The sequence below is a fragment of the Helianthus annuus genome, chromosome 13, assembly GCF_002127325.2.
Source record: "Helianthus annuus cultivar XRQ/B chromosome 13, HanXRQr2.0-SUNRISE, whole genome shotgun sequence".
In the NCBI taxonomy this organism is placed as follows: domain Eukaryota; kingdom Viridiplantae; phylum Streptophyta; class Magnoliopsida; order Asterales; family Asteraceae; genus Helianthus; species Helianthus annuus.
The window spans coordinates 7673518-7686607 of NC_035445.2; the positions used below are offsets into that span (position 1 = coordinate 7673518).

General features: G+C 36.8%; 1 protein-coding gene across 1 annotated transcript; it reads left to right on the forward strand.

The window, feature by feature from the left end:
* Positions 1-5201: 5201 nt before the first annotated feature.
* Positions 5202-12291, forward strand: LOC110897406 (protein-tyrosine-phosphatase PTP1). Its single transcript, XM_022144157.2, has 9 exons — positions 5202-6119; positions 7439-7535; positions 7622-7710; positions 8267-8407; positions 9285-9419; positions 10407-10555; positions 10665-10806; positions 11330-11415; positions 11941-12291. Coding segments are annotated over exons 1-9 (1062 nt in total). The 5' UTR covers positions 5202-5897; the 3' UTR covers positions 11942-12291.
* The last annotated feature ends 799 nt before the right edge of the window (positions 12292-13090 follow it).

The window sequence follows — 13090 nt, forward strand, 5'->3', positions numbered from 1 at the left end:
AGGATGGTTGAGGGTTATTGGGATCATTTTCGGAATCTGGCCTGAACGAGTGACGGTATGATGGTGTTGAGCTGTGCGAGGTAGAATGTCTCGCAGGTTCGAAAGGGTTTCTCCGTCTTTGTGGTTCTTCACTCCTTGTGGTCGAAGGAGCTCGCGTATTCGAAGGTCCAGCTTCGTGATCATTGTGAGTAATGATCTCTCCTCTGCCTCTTCTTCCCCTTCCTCTTCCTCGGAAAATTACAGGTGGCATATTTCCTGCCTTCAAAAACTATTAAAAAATCACAATAACAATAAAAAGACAAACTGGAATTACAATTCGAATTTGTCCTATGTTCTTGTCTAGACTCAAGTATGTGCAATTGTGTCACTGAGATTAAACACATTAGGATAGTGTTTAATTCACTCAATGTTGGCTCTGATACCAACCTGTCACACCCCGATTTCCACGTGTCTCACCGGTGGGCCCGGTGGGGGATTACCGTGACGTAGTTGGCAACAATATAGTCAAACCACACAATTATGTGAATGCACAGCGGAAGCATAAAGATAAACATAATTCAACCATTGATTGTAATAGCGAATGTATCACAAATAGTCGAATGGTATCTACAGGGGGGGATCAAAATAATAAAAATATTGTTCAACAGACAAGGCTTCAAAAGCTTGCGAGACTCTTAAAGGTGCTAAGGAGCTATAGCCAGCCGATTTCGTCTAGTACCTGCATTTAGTCTTTTTGGGAAAATACGTCAGTTTACACTGGTAAATACATTCAACCGACACTTTTGTAAAATGTTTATTAAAATTGATTTGAATGCACGAGGCACAAACTCTTTTATAACTTGGGATAATTTATAATTAAATCTTGTAAAGAATTACATGTTTGTTATGCGTTCGGTCGCCCGGGTCGTGCCGGGTTAAAGTTTAATAGACACACCACATAACGTAAAACCGAGGTGGGTAAACCATCAGTTACACCTTTAGTTAATATAGACACAATGCCGGGTGTACGCCTACACCCGGATGTCGAGGTCGTGGCCATTTCGTAAAATGATGCCAAGGATATACGGGACATGGTCATTAAGCCCCCAAAGGCGTTAAGCCAACAAAACAAGTTTTAAACGGGTCACATCGATAATACCCAACTACAAATGAGTTGGGGTCAATTGCCCGACCAAGCGGTATTTTAGATACCGTAACCCAAGCCCATATAACGGAAAATAAGTTAAAAGTATTTACCTTTGCAAGTATTGTCCTTAATTGATTAAATCACATATATCTTTTACTGGGCTCCTATTCTGGAACGAAGGTTTTAAAATAACCTATTAGAATCTTAACGGGTCTTTATATTAACCGTAGCCTAGACCGGTCAGTTTCAAAGAATATATACGGTTTAATCGCGTGAAAGGCGAAAACCGGGAATGGAGTGTGATTCTGACCCAACAAGTTTGAAGGCTTGTTTATATGGGTTTGATATTCACACTCTGGATTTTGGGGTCAAAACAATATGGTTTGACCCGTATCGGCTAATTTATGTAAACTAGTTACATAAGCCGAACCGTGCGCGCAAAAAGGCACAACGGGTGACCGTAAGAGTCCTACGCTATTTTCCTAAGTCAATATACTTTAAAGAGGTTGTGGTATCAGTAGGATACCTTCCATAATGCCCGTAACGAGTTTAAGTTGATATTATGCCCTGTAGGGGTATTTCGGTCTTTTTAAAGATTAAGAAGAGGTTTTTAGAGTTCTATAGGAAATCTGAGTTTCCCGAATAGTTTATAAAGTCTAAAATACTTTATTTATTATTTAAAATCAGTAGCAACTGGAATCGGGTCAAAAGACCTCGTAGAACTCAATTTATGGCCAAAAAGGGCGTATTCGGTATTTACCGAACCGATGCCATAACCGCAGGTTATGAGCAGGTCAAAAATAATTAAAAATCTTTAAAATTCCCCAAATATTATTTTACAACAGTGAGTAAAAGGTTTGGTGACGAAATCTTGGTTTAGGTAGGCGTTATGCTAATTGCGCTGTTTATTACTAAAGTTTCCTTTAATTGCGCTATTTAGCATAACTCCTATTCTAGACCTCGGATTGACGTGAAACTTTAGGGACATGCTTAGAATTTAGTAGGCAAGGTTATGGTCCCTTCAGGTGTCCGAAATACTCATTTTATTTTAAAAAGGGCGTTACGGTCAACTTTTAAGCACTTAACGGAAAGGTGTAAAAGACTTGGACAAACGACGAACCGGTCACAGAGGGTGATACCATCACGTGACCTGGTCCTAAGAGAGTCCTAAGGCATATCTACATTGCACTAAAACGGGTCAGAACTGAAGTCAAAGCAAAAGTCAAAGTTTTGCGACTTTCGGCTCCGAACCGGGTCAATATAGCAAATGGCCGGATCAAACAAGCTTAGATGTGTTAATATACTTATTATCATGTTTTATGAGTGTTCAAACAGGTTGCATACCATCTACATTACAGATTATATGTAAAATCGCAAAATAGCTTTCTGTTGACTTTTTCTAAGCATGTTTGACTCGTTATTTGAACTAGTTAGAGTGGCGATCAGAGGGAACCCTTTTAAGGGTTTATTACCCACATAAATACCAACACATAAGTATCTTTGATTCGACAAATCACTGGACCATTCGTGATTTATCGCAAAGTCAATCGTTAATTACGACAGATTGACTTTTAAGCAAAACTAAGCAAAAACTAAACCACAAAAGAGTTAGACAACTTACAGAAGCTTGTGCACGACTTAGGATGATATAAGAACACTTGAGAGCTTCAGGAATGATCAGAAGATGTGTTTTGAGGTGTGTTTCAATTGTGAACTAAGTATGGCCTTTTATAGCAAAGTTTGGTGCACAAGATCATTGCAACACATCCTACATTGCTCATGGATGATCAGCAGATGTCCTAAGGTGCTAGGGGTCAAGTAGAGGGCGCCCATGCTTCATTGATTGCTCACAAGTTCGTTTATAAGCCAAATCATTGAATCTGCCCATGCTTTCTGCGTCTGTATGGTTCACGCGGCCCGCATGAAAGTTCATGCATCTTGTACGCGGGCCGCCTGAGTTTTCATATCAGAACGCGTAACTGCAGGAGGCTCGTGGCCCGCATCAACTTACCCAAGACCTTTACGCGGCCCGCGTTAGGTCTAATTTCCAAGATTTTTGAATCTTTTGTAATGACTAACGAAATCTTCGGTAATTAATAACCTGACCTTTCGGGTTTGAAGGGGTAACTTTGCGATATGGCCCTCGGTTAATTACAATTAAGGGCCTCGTGCCATTTACCCGTACTGTTAAGTCCCTGGTTAGTTTAATTACTATCCGGAAAGCCTTGACTTTCATTGTTGACGCTTTTAACCCCTCACGTACGAATTTGATCATAACTTTCTCGTTTTAAAACGGAACTTCGCGGAATTTATATAGTACATTCTAGTGAGCGTATTTTACTGTTACAAAGCCTCGGGTTCGTCAAAGGGTCACTCAGAGGTATAATTAAACATGTTGACACAGTTAACCCCTGCAGCTTGTAATCTCTCACTTTCTTCCGCGTTTCGCTTCCGTACGATCCATGATTTATTCGTTTGAAGGTACGAGCATCATTTAGGGTTATTATACAGTATATTTACCCTTTGTTGACATTTATAACCCTCGAATTTACATACTTTCAAGGTTTGTCAACATTAGTCCTTTATTTAATTTTTAACGCCACGTGTAAACTCATGACACGTGTCAACACATTATTGGACACAAAATTTCGAGGTGTTACACATACCTCAACCAGAGCCTCATCCTCGGACGATCCAACCTCAATCTTAGTGTCATCCTCAGACAGTTGGACCTTAGTCGTGACCCGATAACAGAGACATCGAAGGAAACATACTAAATCTATGGTTGTCCAATTTACTCGTCGCTCGCTTCTCGCTTGTTGCTCGCTTGGAAAATTACACGCTTGAATATGCTCGTTTGGATTTCGCTCGGTTGTAAATGAGCCAAGCACGAGCAAAAGTCCGCTCGGTTCGTGAACAGCTCTAGTATTCACACTAACCCAAATTATAGAGTAAATTGCCATTTTAGCCAATGAGGTTTGTCAAAATTTGCCATTTTAGTCTAAATAGTTTTTTTTCTCATTTGGGTCCCTGACTTTTCCTTTTGTTGCCATTTTGATCACATACCCTAACTCCGTCCAAAAACCCCATTTTTAACCAGGGGTATTTTGGGGATTTTCAATTTAAATCTTTCCAAATGCCATTTTGATCCATTCTTTTTTTTTCTATTCATATTCAAAAAACCCTTTGATTGTTAAAAACATAAAACAACCACAACCTTCCCCCAACCTCCCCCTTTCTACCTCTACCTCTTTATGCATCTCCCACCCAACACCACCATGCACCACCACCACACACCACCGTTTCACAACCCCCACTCTCTCTCATGTCTCTCCCCCTCAACCACCACAACAGTCACCACCACAACCACTGCCTAATCAAAACCTACCACCACTAACATCCCCAAATCAAGAGACACATATGAAAAACTTTCAGATCAAAAATCAGATTCAAGTTTTGTTATCCAGAACTAACCAACAACGATGCGATGACCGGGAGCCGATACAAAGGTCGGAGGGTCGCCGGAAATGACAATGGGCTTTAAGGTGTCGCCGCCGTAGTTTAGAGACGTTGATGTTGGAGCGTCAATGGTTTTGCGAGAGTGTTGAGAAAGATGTTGCATAGGTAAGAAAATTGAGTGATAAAGAAGCCATCACCATTGTTGAATTTGAGTTTGTGGAAGCTTGAGTAACAATAACAATGGCGAATGTCCACCCACTACATATCCATTCAAATCGAGCATTATTTCAACTAATTTAACGCGTTGAGATCAGAATTTACCAAATTTGATCATCAGATTGTGCTTTATTCCTAAGCAATGCTTTCCATGAACACATCCAGGTTTGTTATACACGTAAGCCAGTCGTTTAGATTTTTTCATCATCTGATTTGGGGATGTTGGTGGTGGTGGGTTTTGATTAGGTAGTGGTTGTGGTGGTGATTGTTGTGGTGGTTGAGGGAGAGATACATGGGAGAGAGTGGGGGTTGTGAAATGGTGGTGAGTGGTGGTTGTTGTTGTTGTTGTGGTTGTGGTTGTGAGTGGTGGTGCACGGTGGTGTTGGGTGGGAGATGCAGAGAGAGGTAGAGGTAGAGAGGGGGAGGTTGGGGGGGAGGTTGTGGTTGTTTTATGTTTTTAATAATCAAAAGGTTTTTTGAATCAGAAATAGAAAAAAAGAATGGATCAAAATGACATCTGGAAATATTTAAATTGAAAATCCTCAAAATACCCCCGGTTAAAAATGAGGTTTTTGGACGGAGTTAGTGTATGTTATCAAAATGGCAACTTGTTGGGAAAAGGCAGGGATCCAGGTGAGAAAAAAAAACTGTTTGGACTAAAATGGTAAATTTAGACAAACCTCAGGGACTAAAATGACAATTTACTCCAAATTATATATTCTTTGTTAAATAAAGAGTAAATTGCCAAAACCGTTTTAGGCATGTTTGCCATTTTCATCAAAAACAACATTTTGTATAATAAAGTCCTTCACTTTTATGATTTTTTACCATGAAAATGACAAAATACCCAAAATTTAGGGACGATTTTGGTAAGGTACTCTTAAATAAAAATGTTAAAAAAAAAAAAAATTATGTGTTATAACAAAAAAAAAAAAAAAAAAGGTGAAGGTGACTCACCCCTTTAAAGCAGCCAAGACCAATTCCATTTCAGGAGTTGCTACATCACCATTATTACCATTCTAACCTTCAACCACCGTGAACCGCCACCACCACGGGCAACGCAACCTCCTCCCGCAGTCGGAGCCGTAAATCGGCGATGGCTGCTTCCGCCTCCGCCGCTTCCAAAACCCTAACTTCTTCCTCATCCTCATCCTCCACTTCCTCCGCCCTAACTTCCGTCGATACATCCACCGGATTTCCACCAAAGCCGTCTCTCAGCTCCGATCAACTCCGTCACTGCGCTCAAGCTCTCAAGTTCCTCAAGGAGAAACAGTCCGATCAGTATTCGGTTATCGAAAAGGAGTTCTCGATTTTGCAGGTTTTTTGCTCGTTTATTTTGTTTTTTGTGCCCTAGGTGGATTTTATTGACGTGCGTTAGGTTTTACTTGTTCGAATTTGTGTAATCGATGTTGTTTTGATCGATTATGGAGTGTGATATTGTGTTTTTGTGCCCTAGGTGGATTTTATTGATTTGCGTTAGGTTTAACTAGTTTGAATCTGTGTAATCGATGTTGTTTTGATCGATTTTGGAGTGTAATATTGTGTTATGTAAGTTATGTGTGAAATGATGTTCAGTGATTATTGTAAATGCTAGGAAGAAGATCTAATAGGTCGTATGCATCAACTTTAAGTATGCGAAACAGTCTGATTAGCATTTAGTATTAGGTTTTTGAAACGTAGTTCTTGATTTTGCAGGTTATTTGTTCGTTTATTTGTAGTTTTTTGTGCCCTAGGTGGAGTTGATTGATGTGCGCTAGGTTTTAGTTGTTCGTGTTCATATAGTCGATGTTATTTTGATCGATTATGGAGTGTAATGTTGTGTGATGTAAGTTAGGTGTAATATGATATTCAGTAATCACTGTAAATGCAAGGAAGAAGAAGATCTAATCGGCTGTATGCTTTGAATCCAAGCATGAGAAACAGGTTTTTTGTCGTTTATTGTGTTTTTGTGTCCTAGGTGGATTTGATTAACGTGCGTTAGGTTTAAGCTGTTCGAAATTGTGTACTCGTGTTGTTTTGATCAATTATGGAGCGTGATATTATTGTGTTCTTGTGCTCTATTTGGATTTAATTGACATGCGTTAGTTTTTGATTGTTCGGATTTGTGTAATTTATGTTATCAGTTATGCAGTGTAATATTGTGCTCTGTAAGTTATGTGTGAGATATTGAATTGATGTTAAGTAATCACTGCAAATGCAAGGAAGAAGATCTAATTGGTTGTATGCTTTGACTTTAAGCATGAGATTTATAATTTTAGACTCCTAACTGATTTGAACTCTAAACCATAACTTTACCTACACTACATATTTACATTTTATCAGGACACTATTATGTTATGTTTAAGTTGCAATAAATTCTTTCTGAATTATGCATCTGGAGAACTAATTTTGAAATTTAACAAACAACCCTATCAGTATTCAATTTTTAAGAAAGAGTTCACAAATTTGCAGGTTATTGTCATATATTTTGTTTTTGTGTCCAAGTTGGATTTAATTCATGTTAGTTAGGTTTAACGTGTTTGAATTCGTGTAATACTGTAATCAATGTTGTTTGATCAATTATGCAGTATATGTTATAGCTAGGTTATTTTCTTTTCATATATCGAATGTAATCATGGTTTGTTTATTTTCTTACAGGATCATAGAATGAGAGCATCAGAAGTTAATAGTAGTTGCTCAGTGGCTAAACTTCATGTTAACTGTAGAAAAAACCGCTACTCAGATGTCGTACCATGTATGTTTGTCAATTCTTATTTTCCGCTAAGGTTATTACGCATTTGTGTACAGTGAAGAATTGATATTGAACTCTTCTTATCTCAGTTGACGCAAACAGGGTTGTTATCGATCCATGCAAAGATCACAGGCCATCAACAATGGGATACATCAACGCTAGTTTTATCACAGCAGAGGTCAATGATTTTCTCCTATTTTCAAATTTATATCTTCGAGTGCTATAAATTTGTATTAATTATAAGTGTAAAATGCCATTTTCGTCCCTGAGATTCGGCCAGTTTTGCGACTTTCGTCCAAAGGTTTGTTTCTCCACACCTGGATCCAAAAGGTTTGAAATCTTGCCATTTTCATCTGGCTTGTTAACTCCGTTCATTTTCCCCCGTTAAGTCAGGGGTATTTCTGTCTTTTTTAGTTAACTTAAAGGGCAATTCGGTCTTTTCTAGGGCTATTCGGTCTTTTTACATAAAGTGAAAAAGACCAAATTGCCCTATAAGTTAACCAAAAAGACGGAAATACCCCTGACTTAACGGTGAAAAATGGATGGAGTTAACGGGCTGGATGAAAATGGCAAGATTTCAAACCTTTTGGATCTTGATGAGGAAAAACAAACCTTTGGACGAAAGTCGCAAAACTGGCCAAACCTCAGGGACGGAAATGGCATTTTACTTTAATTAGAAAGCATCCAAGTTTTAGATATTTGAGCTTGATGAACGGTTTCATCTGTGATTATAGGCTAATCCATCTGAAAATGTTTCTCGGTTCATAGCCACTCAAGGCCCGCTTCCCGAAACGTTTGAAGATTTCTGGGAAATGGTACTCCAAAATCATTGTCCAGCGATCGTGATGCTCACTAAGCTAGTTGATCACAGCAGGGTATCATATTCTATACAACTTTCACTCTTTCAGCAACTTTTATAATTATACAGCATCTTTATTTTTAATTCTCTGATATTAGTTTCCATATATCATAAGATTTTGACGACTAATATGCATAGGAGTAGAATATTGAATGATAAATGCTATTGTTTTCTATTAAAACCTGATAAGAGGTACCACTTTGCCATAGTTATCGATAGCGAAGATAGCGTTCGCTATCGCACGCTTCATAGTGTGTCGCCCATATCTTGCAATCTGTTAATTAGCGACTCTATAGCGTGATTATAGCGGGACTCCGAAGAAGAACTCCGGCTCTGGTACTGCAATTTTTGCCGGAAACAAGGAAGAAGAAGAAGAGTGGGCGGCAGCGTTTTAGCATTTTTAGGGTTAAAGAACTTTATGGATTTTAACATTTAACCTCTCCATCTTTTACTAGCTTACATTTAGTCCCTAAAACTTGTAACAATCTACATAAAAAGTGTAAAATTAGTTTGTGTATTTTAACATATAACCCCCTCTATTTTCACTAGTTTACAATTTTCTACGACCGTATCGCTATACACGTATTTCATCGCTATCGCTATGTAGCATATAGGTGCCTTGTCGCTATTCGCTATCGATAACTATGATCAGAAGATTTTGCTGACATATAGGAGTAGAATATTGAATGATAAATGTAACTGTTTTCTATTAAAATCTGATAAGAGGTACCGCTACGTCAGTTGCCACTGTTGTCTTTATCATTCGTATCATCTCAAAGGCTGTGTATTATTATAGCTATATGTTTGTGTACATCTGCATTTCTTATATTCTATGCTGTCTTTATAATCTTAATGCCCCCTCTGCCTAATTCTACATTCCATTTCATATCCAGATCCAGAAATGTGGAGACTATTTTCAAGCAGAGAACGGTCCACGATTGTTTGGAAATATCTGTACTGTTACCAAAAAAATAACTACAACTGACACCTCACTAGTTTTGCGTCACATGGAGGTGAATCGTGAAGAGGTTAGCCGCTCATTAAAACTAATATATTGCTTTTAATAAAAAGGGCAAATTGCATAAACGATTAAACGCCAAGTTTAATCTGATTTCTATTTAGGGTAGCCTTCTTTGGTTTCACTCATCAAAAGGTAACCAACTTCTATAAGTTTTGATACAAAAGGACCTGAACTTATAGAATCTTAACATATAGGTCCTTAGTGATTACGTGTCTATACTTTATATAAAGGACCTTTTTATTCATTCATTGAGTTTTTATAAGTTGAAGGACTTAATCATGCAAAAATAAAGTTCATGGATTTATGTAAATTCAGCTAATCTCCAGAGGATTTGTTCGATAATTTCCCTTCTTAAATTCAGCTAATATGCGATTGGCCCTTAATAAAACTCTTGGGGATTAGTTATTTTGGTCACTGGTGTGATACATTGTGCAATTACCTGTTATCAAACAATGTGTGTATATATGGAATATATAACTAATGGGTTACCACCTGCGTGCCGCAACGGGTTCAAAATGTAGATAAAAATAAGCAAATCGCGAGAGTTAAAGCTGTTTGATGTTTTAGTTAAGGGGCTAAACATGTCATTATTAAAGTTGAGGGGCTAGAGTTGTTTATTATTAAAGTTGAGGGGCTAGAGTTGTTTATTATTAAAGTTGAGGGGCTAAAGTTGTTTTATAGTTAAGGGTCTAAACATGTCATTGGTAAAGTTGAGGAGCTAAACATGTCATTGTTAAAGTTGAGTGGCTAAACATGTCATTATTAAAGTTGAGAGGCTAAAGTTGTTTATTATATATGTTGAGGGGTAAAGTTGTTTAATGTTTAGTAAAGGGTCTAAACATGTCATTTAGTAAAGTTGAAGGGGTAAACATGTCATTATTAAAGTTGAGGGGCCAAAGTTGGTTGAAGTGACAAAATAGCATATTTATAGTATATATAGTTAGAAAAAAAGGTATGTTTTGGCACTGACTACATAAAATTTGTGTGTATTCAGTCAGAGGATCCACCTCTACCTGTCTTGCATATTCAGTATCCCGAATGGCCAGATCACGGAGTTCCGTACGACACCTTGGCTGTTCGAGAGATTTTTAGAAGATTACGTCATATTCCATCATCAAAAGGGCCAATTGTGGTGCATTGCAGGTTGATCTTGTTTTTCACAATTATATTTTGCATTAAAGGTTTTTTTTTTTTTTTTTTTTTTTTTTTTTTTTTTTATAAATGTATCTGACAAGTTTTATATGCTATACAGTGCTGGAATTGGTAGAACCGGAACATATTGTGCGATTCATAACACCATCCAAAGAATTTTAGTTGGTGACATGTCAGCCTTGGATCTTGTTAAAACCGTAAGCAGTTTCAGGTCTCAGAGGATGGGGATGGTCCAAACATTGGTATGACCTAATGACATAATTATGTTTGTTTTGCCATTTTATTTACATATTAATGACATAATTATGTATATGTAAACTGGTCTAATATTTCAGTATTCGGTTCATTTTAACTATATTGAGAAGATCTTTTTAATAACATAATTTAAAAAAAAATGCCATATTATTGTGTATTATTTATTCATTAAACTAAGAGTATGGGAAATCATCAAGGTTTGAAATGAAAATTCTAGATAGAGGGGTGTAAATAGTATTTGTATGCATTAAATATGATTATGAAAACAGTATTATTACGGTAGTGATTTAAATTTTTCAATAAAGCTATTTAGGAGTTTGTATGCATTTAAAAACAAGATTGGGCAAGAGCCAGATTCAACCTTTTTGACCCTTTTCCATATTTGGAAGCTTATATTTGAAATGAAGTATTTGTATGTGTCGTGTTATTTGTATTGAAAGATTTCTTGATTGTTTTTTTTTGAGGAAGATCTTAGTTAACGGATCATAATACTCACTTTTAACTTTTCAGGATCAATACGTCTTCTGTTATGAAGCTATTATTGATGAACTCGAAGACCTTATCTCCGATTCCAACGTTCAGAGGAACAAAAAATGGTAAATTCATCCAAAACACTGCCTGTCCAATTTTTCTGTTTTTACTTCAATTTTTTTTAAGTTTTTGATGTTTTATAGTGTTAATTAGCGTGTCAAATGTATAATTACAAAATCCATCTTATCAATTATCCAATTTTTATTTTTATTTTTATTTATTTTTTTTTATAAAAAAGCTTGAGAAGTTTATCCATATAAGCTGAATTAGTCAGCTTATTGAAAACATCTTATTTTACCCTCAAGATGCAATTTTGAATCCACCAACAATAATCAGTTTGAAATAACCATAAAAACTTTTCTTCATCCAAACGCTCCTTATTTGCTTTAATCCATGGCCCCTTTTCTACCAAGCCGTGATTCGCAGTTTCAAGAATTGAAATAAAATTACTTCAACAAGTTTTACCCGTTCGACCTATTAAGAAAACATAAGTTTCCCATTCAACAAATTTTTGAGATAAAACATATGTACAAGGGTCAAAGTTGTCACGACAAAAAATATTAATTAATAAATTAACATCTTTAATGCAGATTGGCGATGACTCGACCTAATCTAAGCTAATGTTCATGAAGAACCGGATATCATCGTTCCATTTTTAACCGATTTCGAGTTCAGTAACATGATTGGTTCTAGTGTTTAGGCAAGGCATTCTTTGTTATCCAGTGAAGTGACATGTTTAACCCTTTTCTCCTATGGTCTAATTGATATATTTAGGTGTGTGATTAGCGATAATAGCAACATGGTTTTAATTGTGATTGTGGTCGGTGTTTTATAAAACTTTTTTTAAGTTCTTGTGTGGTAATTTCATTAGTTTATATGCTACTTTACGAGATGAGTGAAAACATCATTTACCAAAGTGAATACATGGTTAAAGTTCATCATTTGGCTTTATTGTAGTTATGTTTTGGGATTGAATTTGACACATTATGATTTCGTTTAACATATTAAAATCAGTCTAAATCTAATTTGGAGTTTTACTGTTCTATGTAATAGTGTTACATCAAAAAGCGAGAAATTGCTTCCGCCTAAGTTGGTAAAACAGGTGGGTCAAGTATCAGTTTGGTTTATGTTAGAATATGGTTTAACCAAAATGGGTGTAGCCTGCATATTTGTTGTTATGGTGCATGCGGTAGGAATGGTGATGGAGTTGATACATAGAGGTGACGAGAGTGTGGTGACATTGATTGCAACAACACCGGTGGTGCAATAAGCGGCGACTGGTAGTGGTGCTCCTGTTCTAACATCGGAGTAGTGGTGCTCCTGTCCAAGTTACAAAGCTTATATGGTTAAGCTGCTAAGACGCATTGTGTAACCAATGGGGTGGTGGTTCATTGACAAAGACAAAACCTTTAAACATCTGGTTTGCCGTAAAAGAAAGACGCACAATGTAATTTGAGTAAATCAAAATAAAAATTAAGAGAAATATGATCCTAAAGTCCACCGACAGTAATTTTTTTTTTCAAGCACAGTCAATGTTTTAAAAACCGGTAATTTAATTGTAACGGGGTAAACTCAGAAATGGTTCAACCGGTTGAACCGGGTTGTACACTTGTACCGGACGGTTCAACCGTGTTGACTAATTAACTCTATAAATCCATAAAATATAATTTCCACTTAAAAAGTAATCCAAAACTGTATCAATTCATAATAAAAAGAGTTAATTACACAGATGGACCCTGT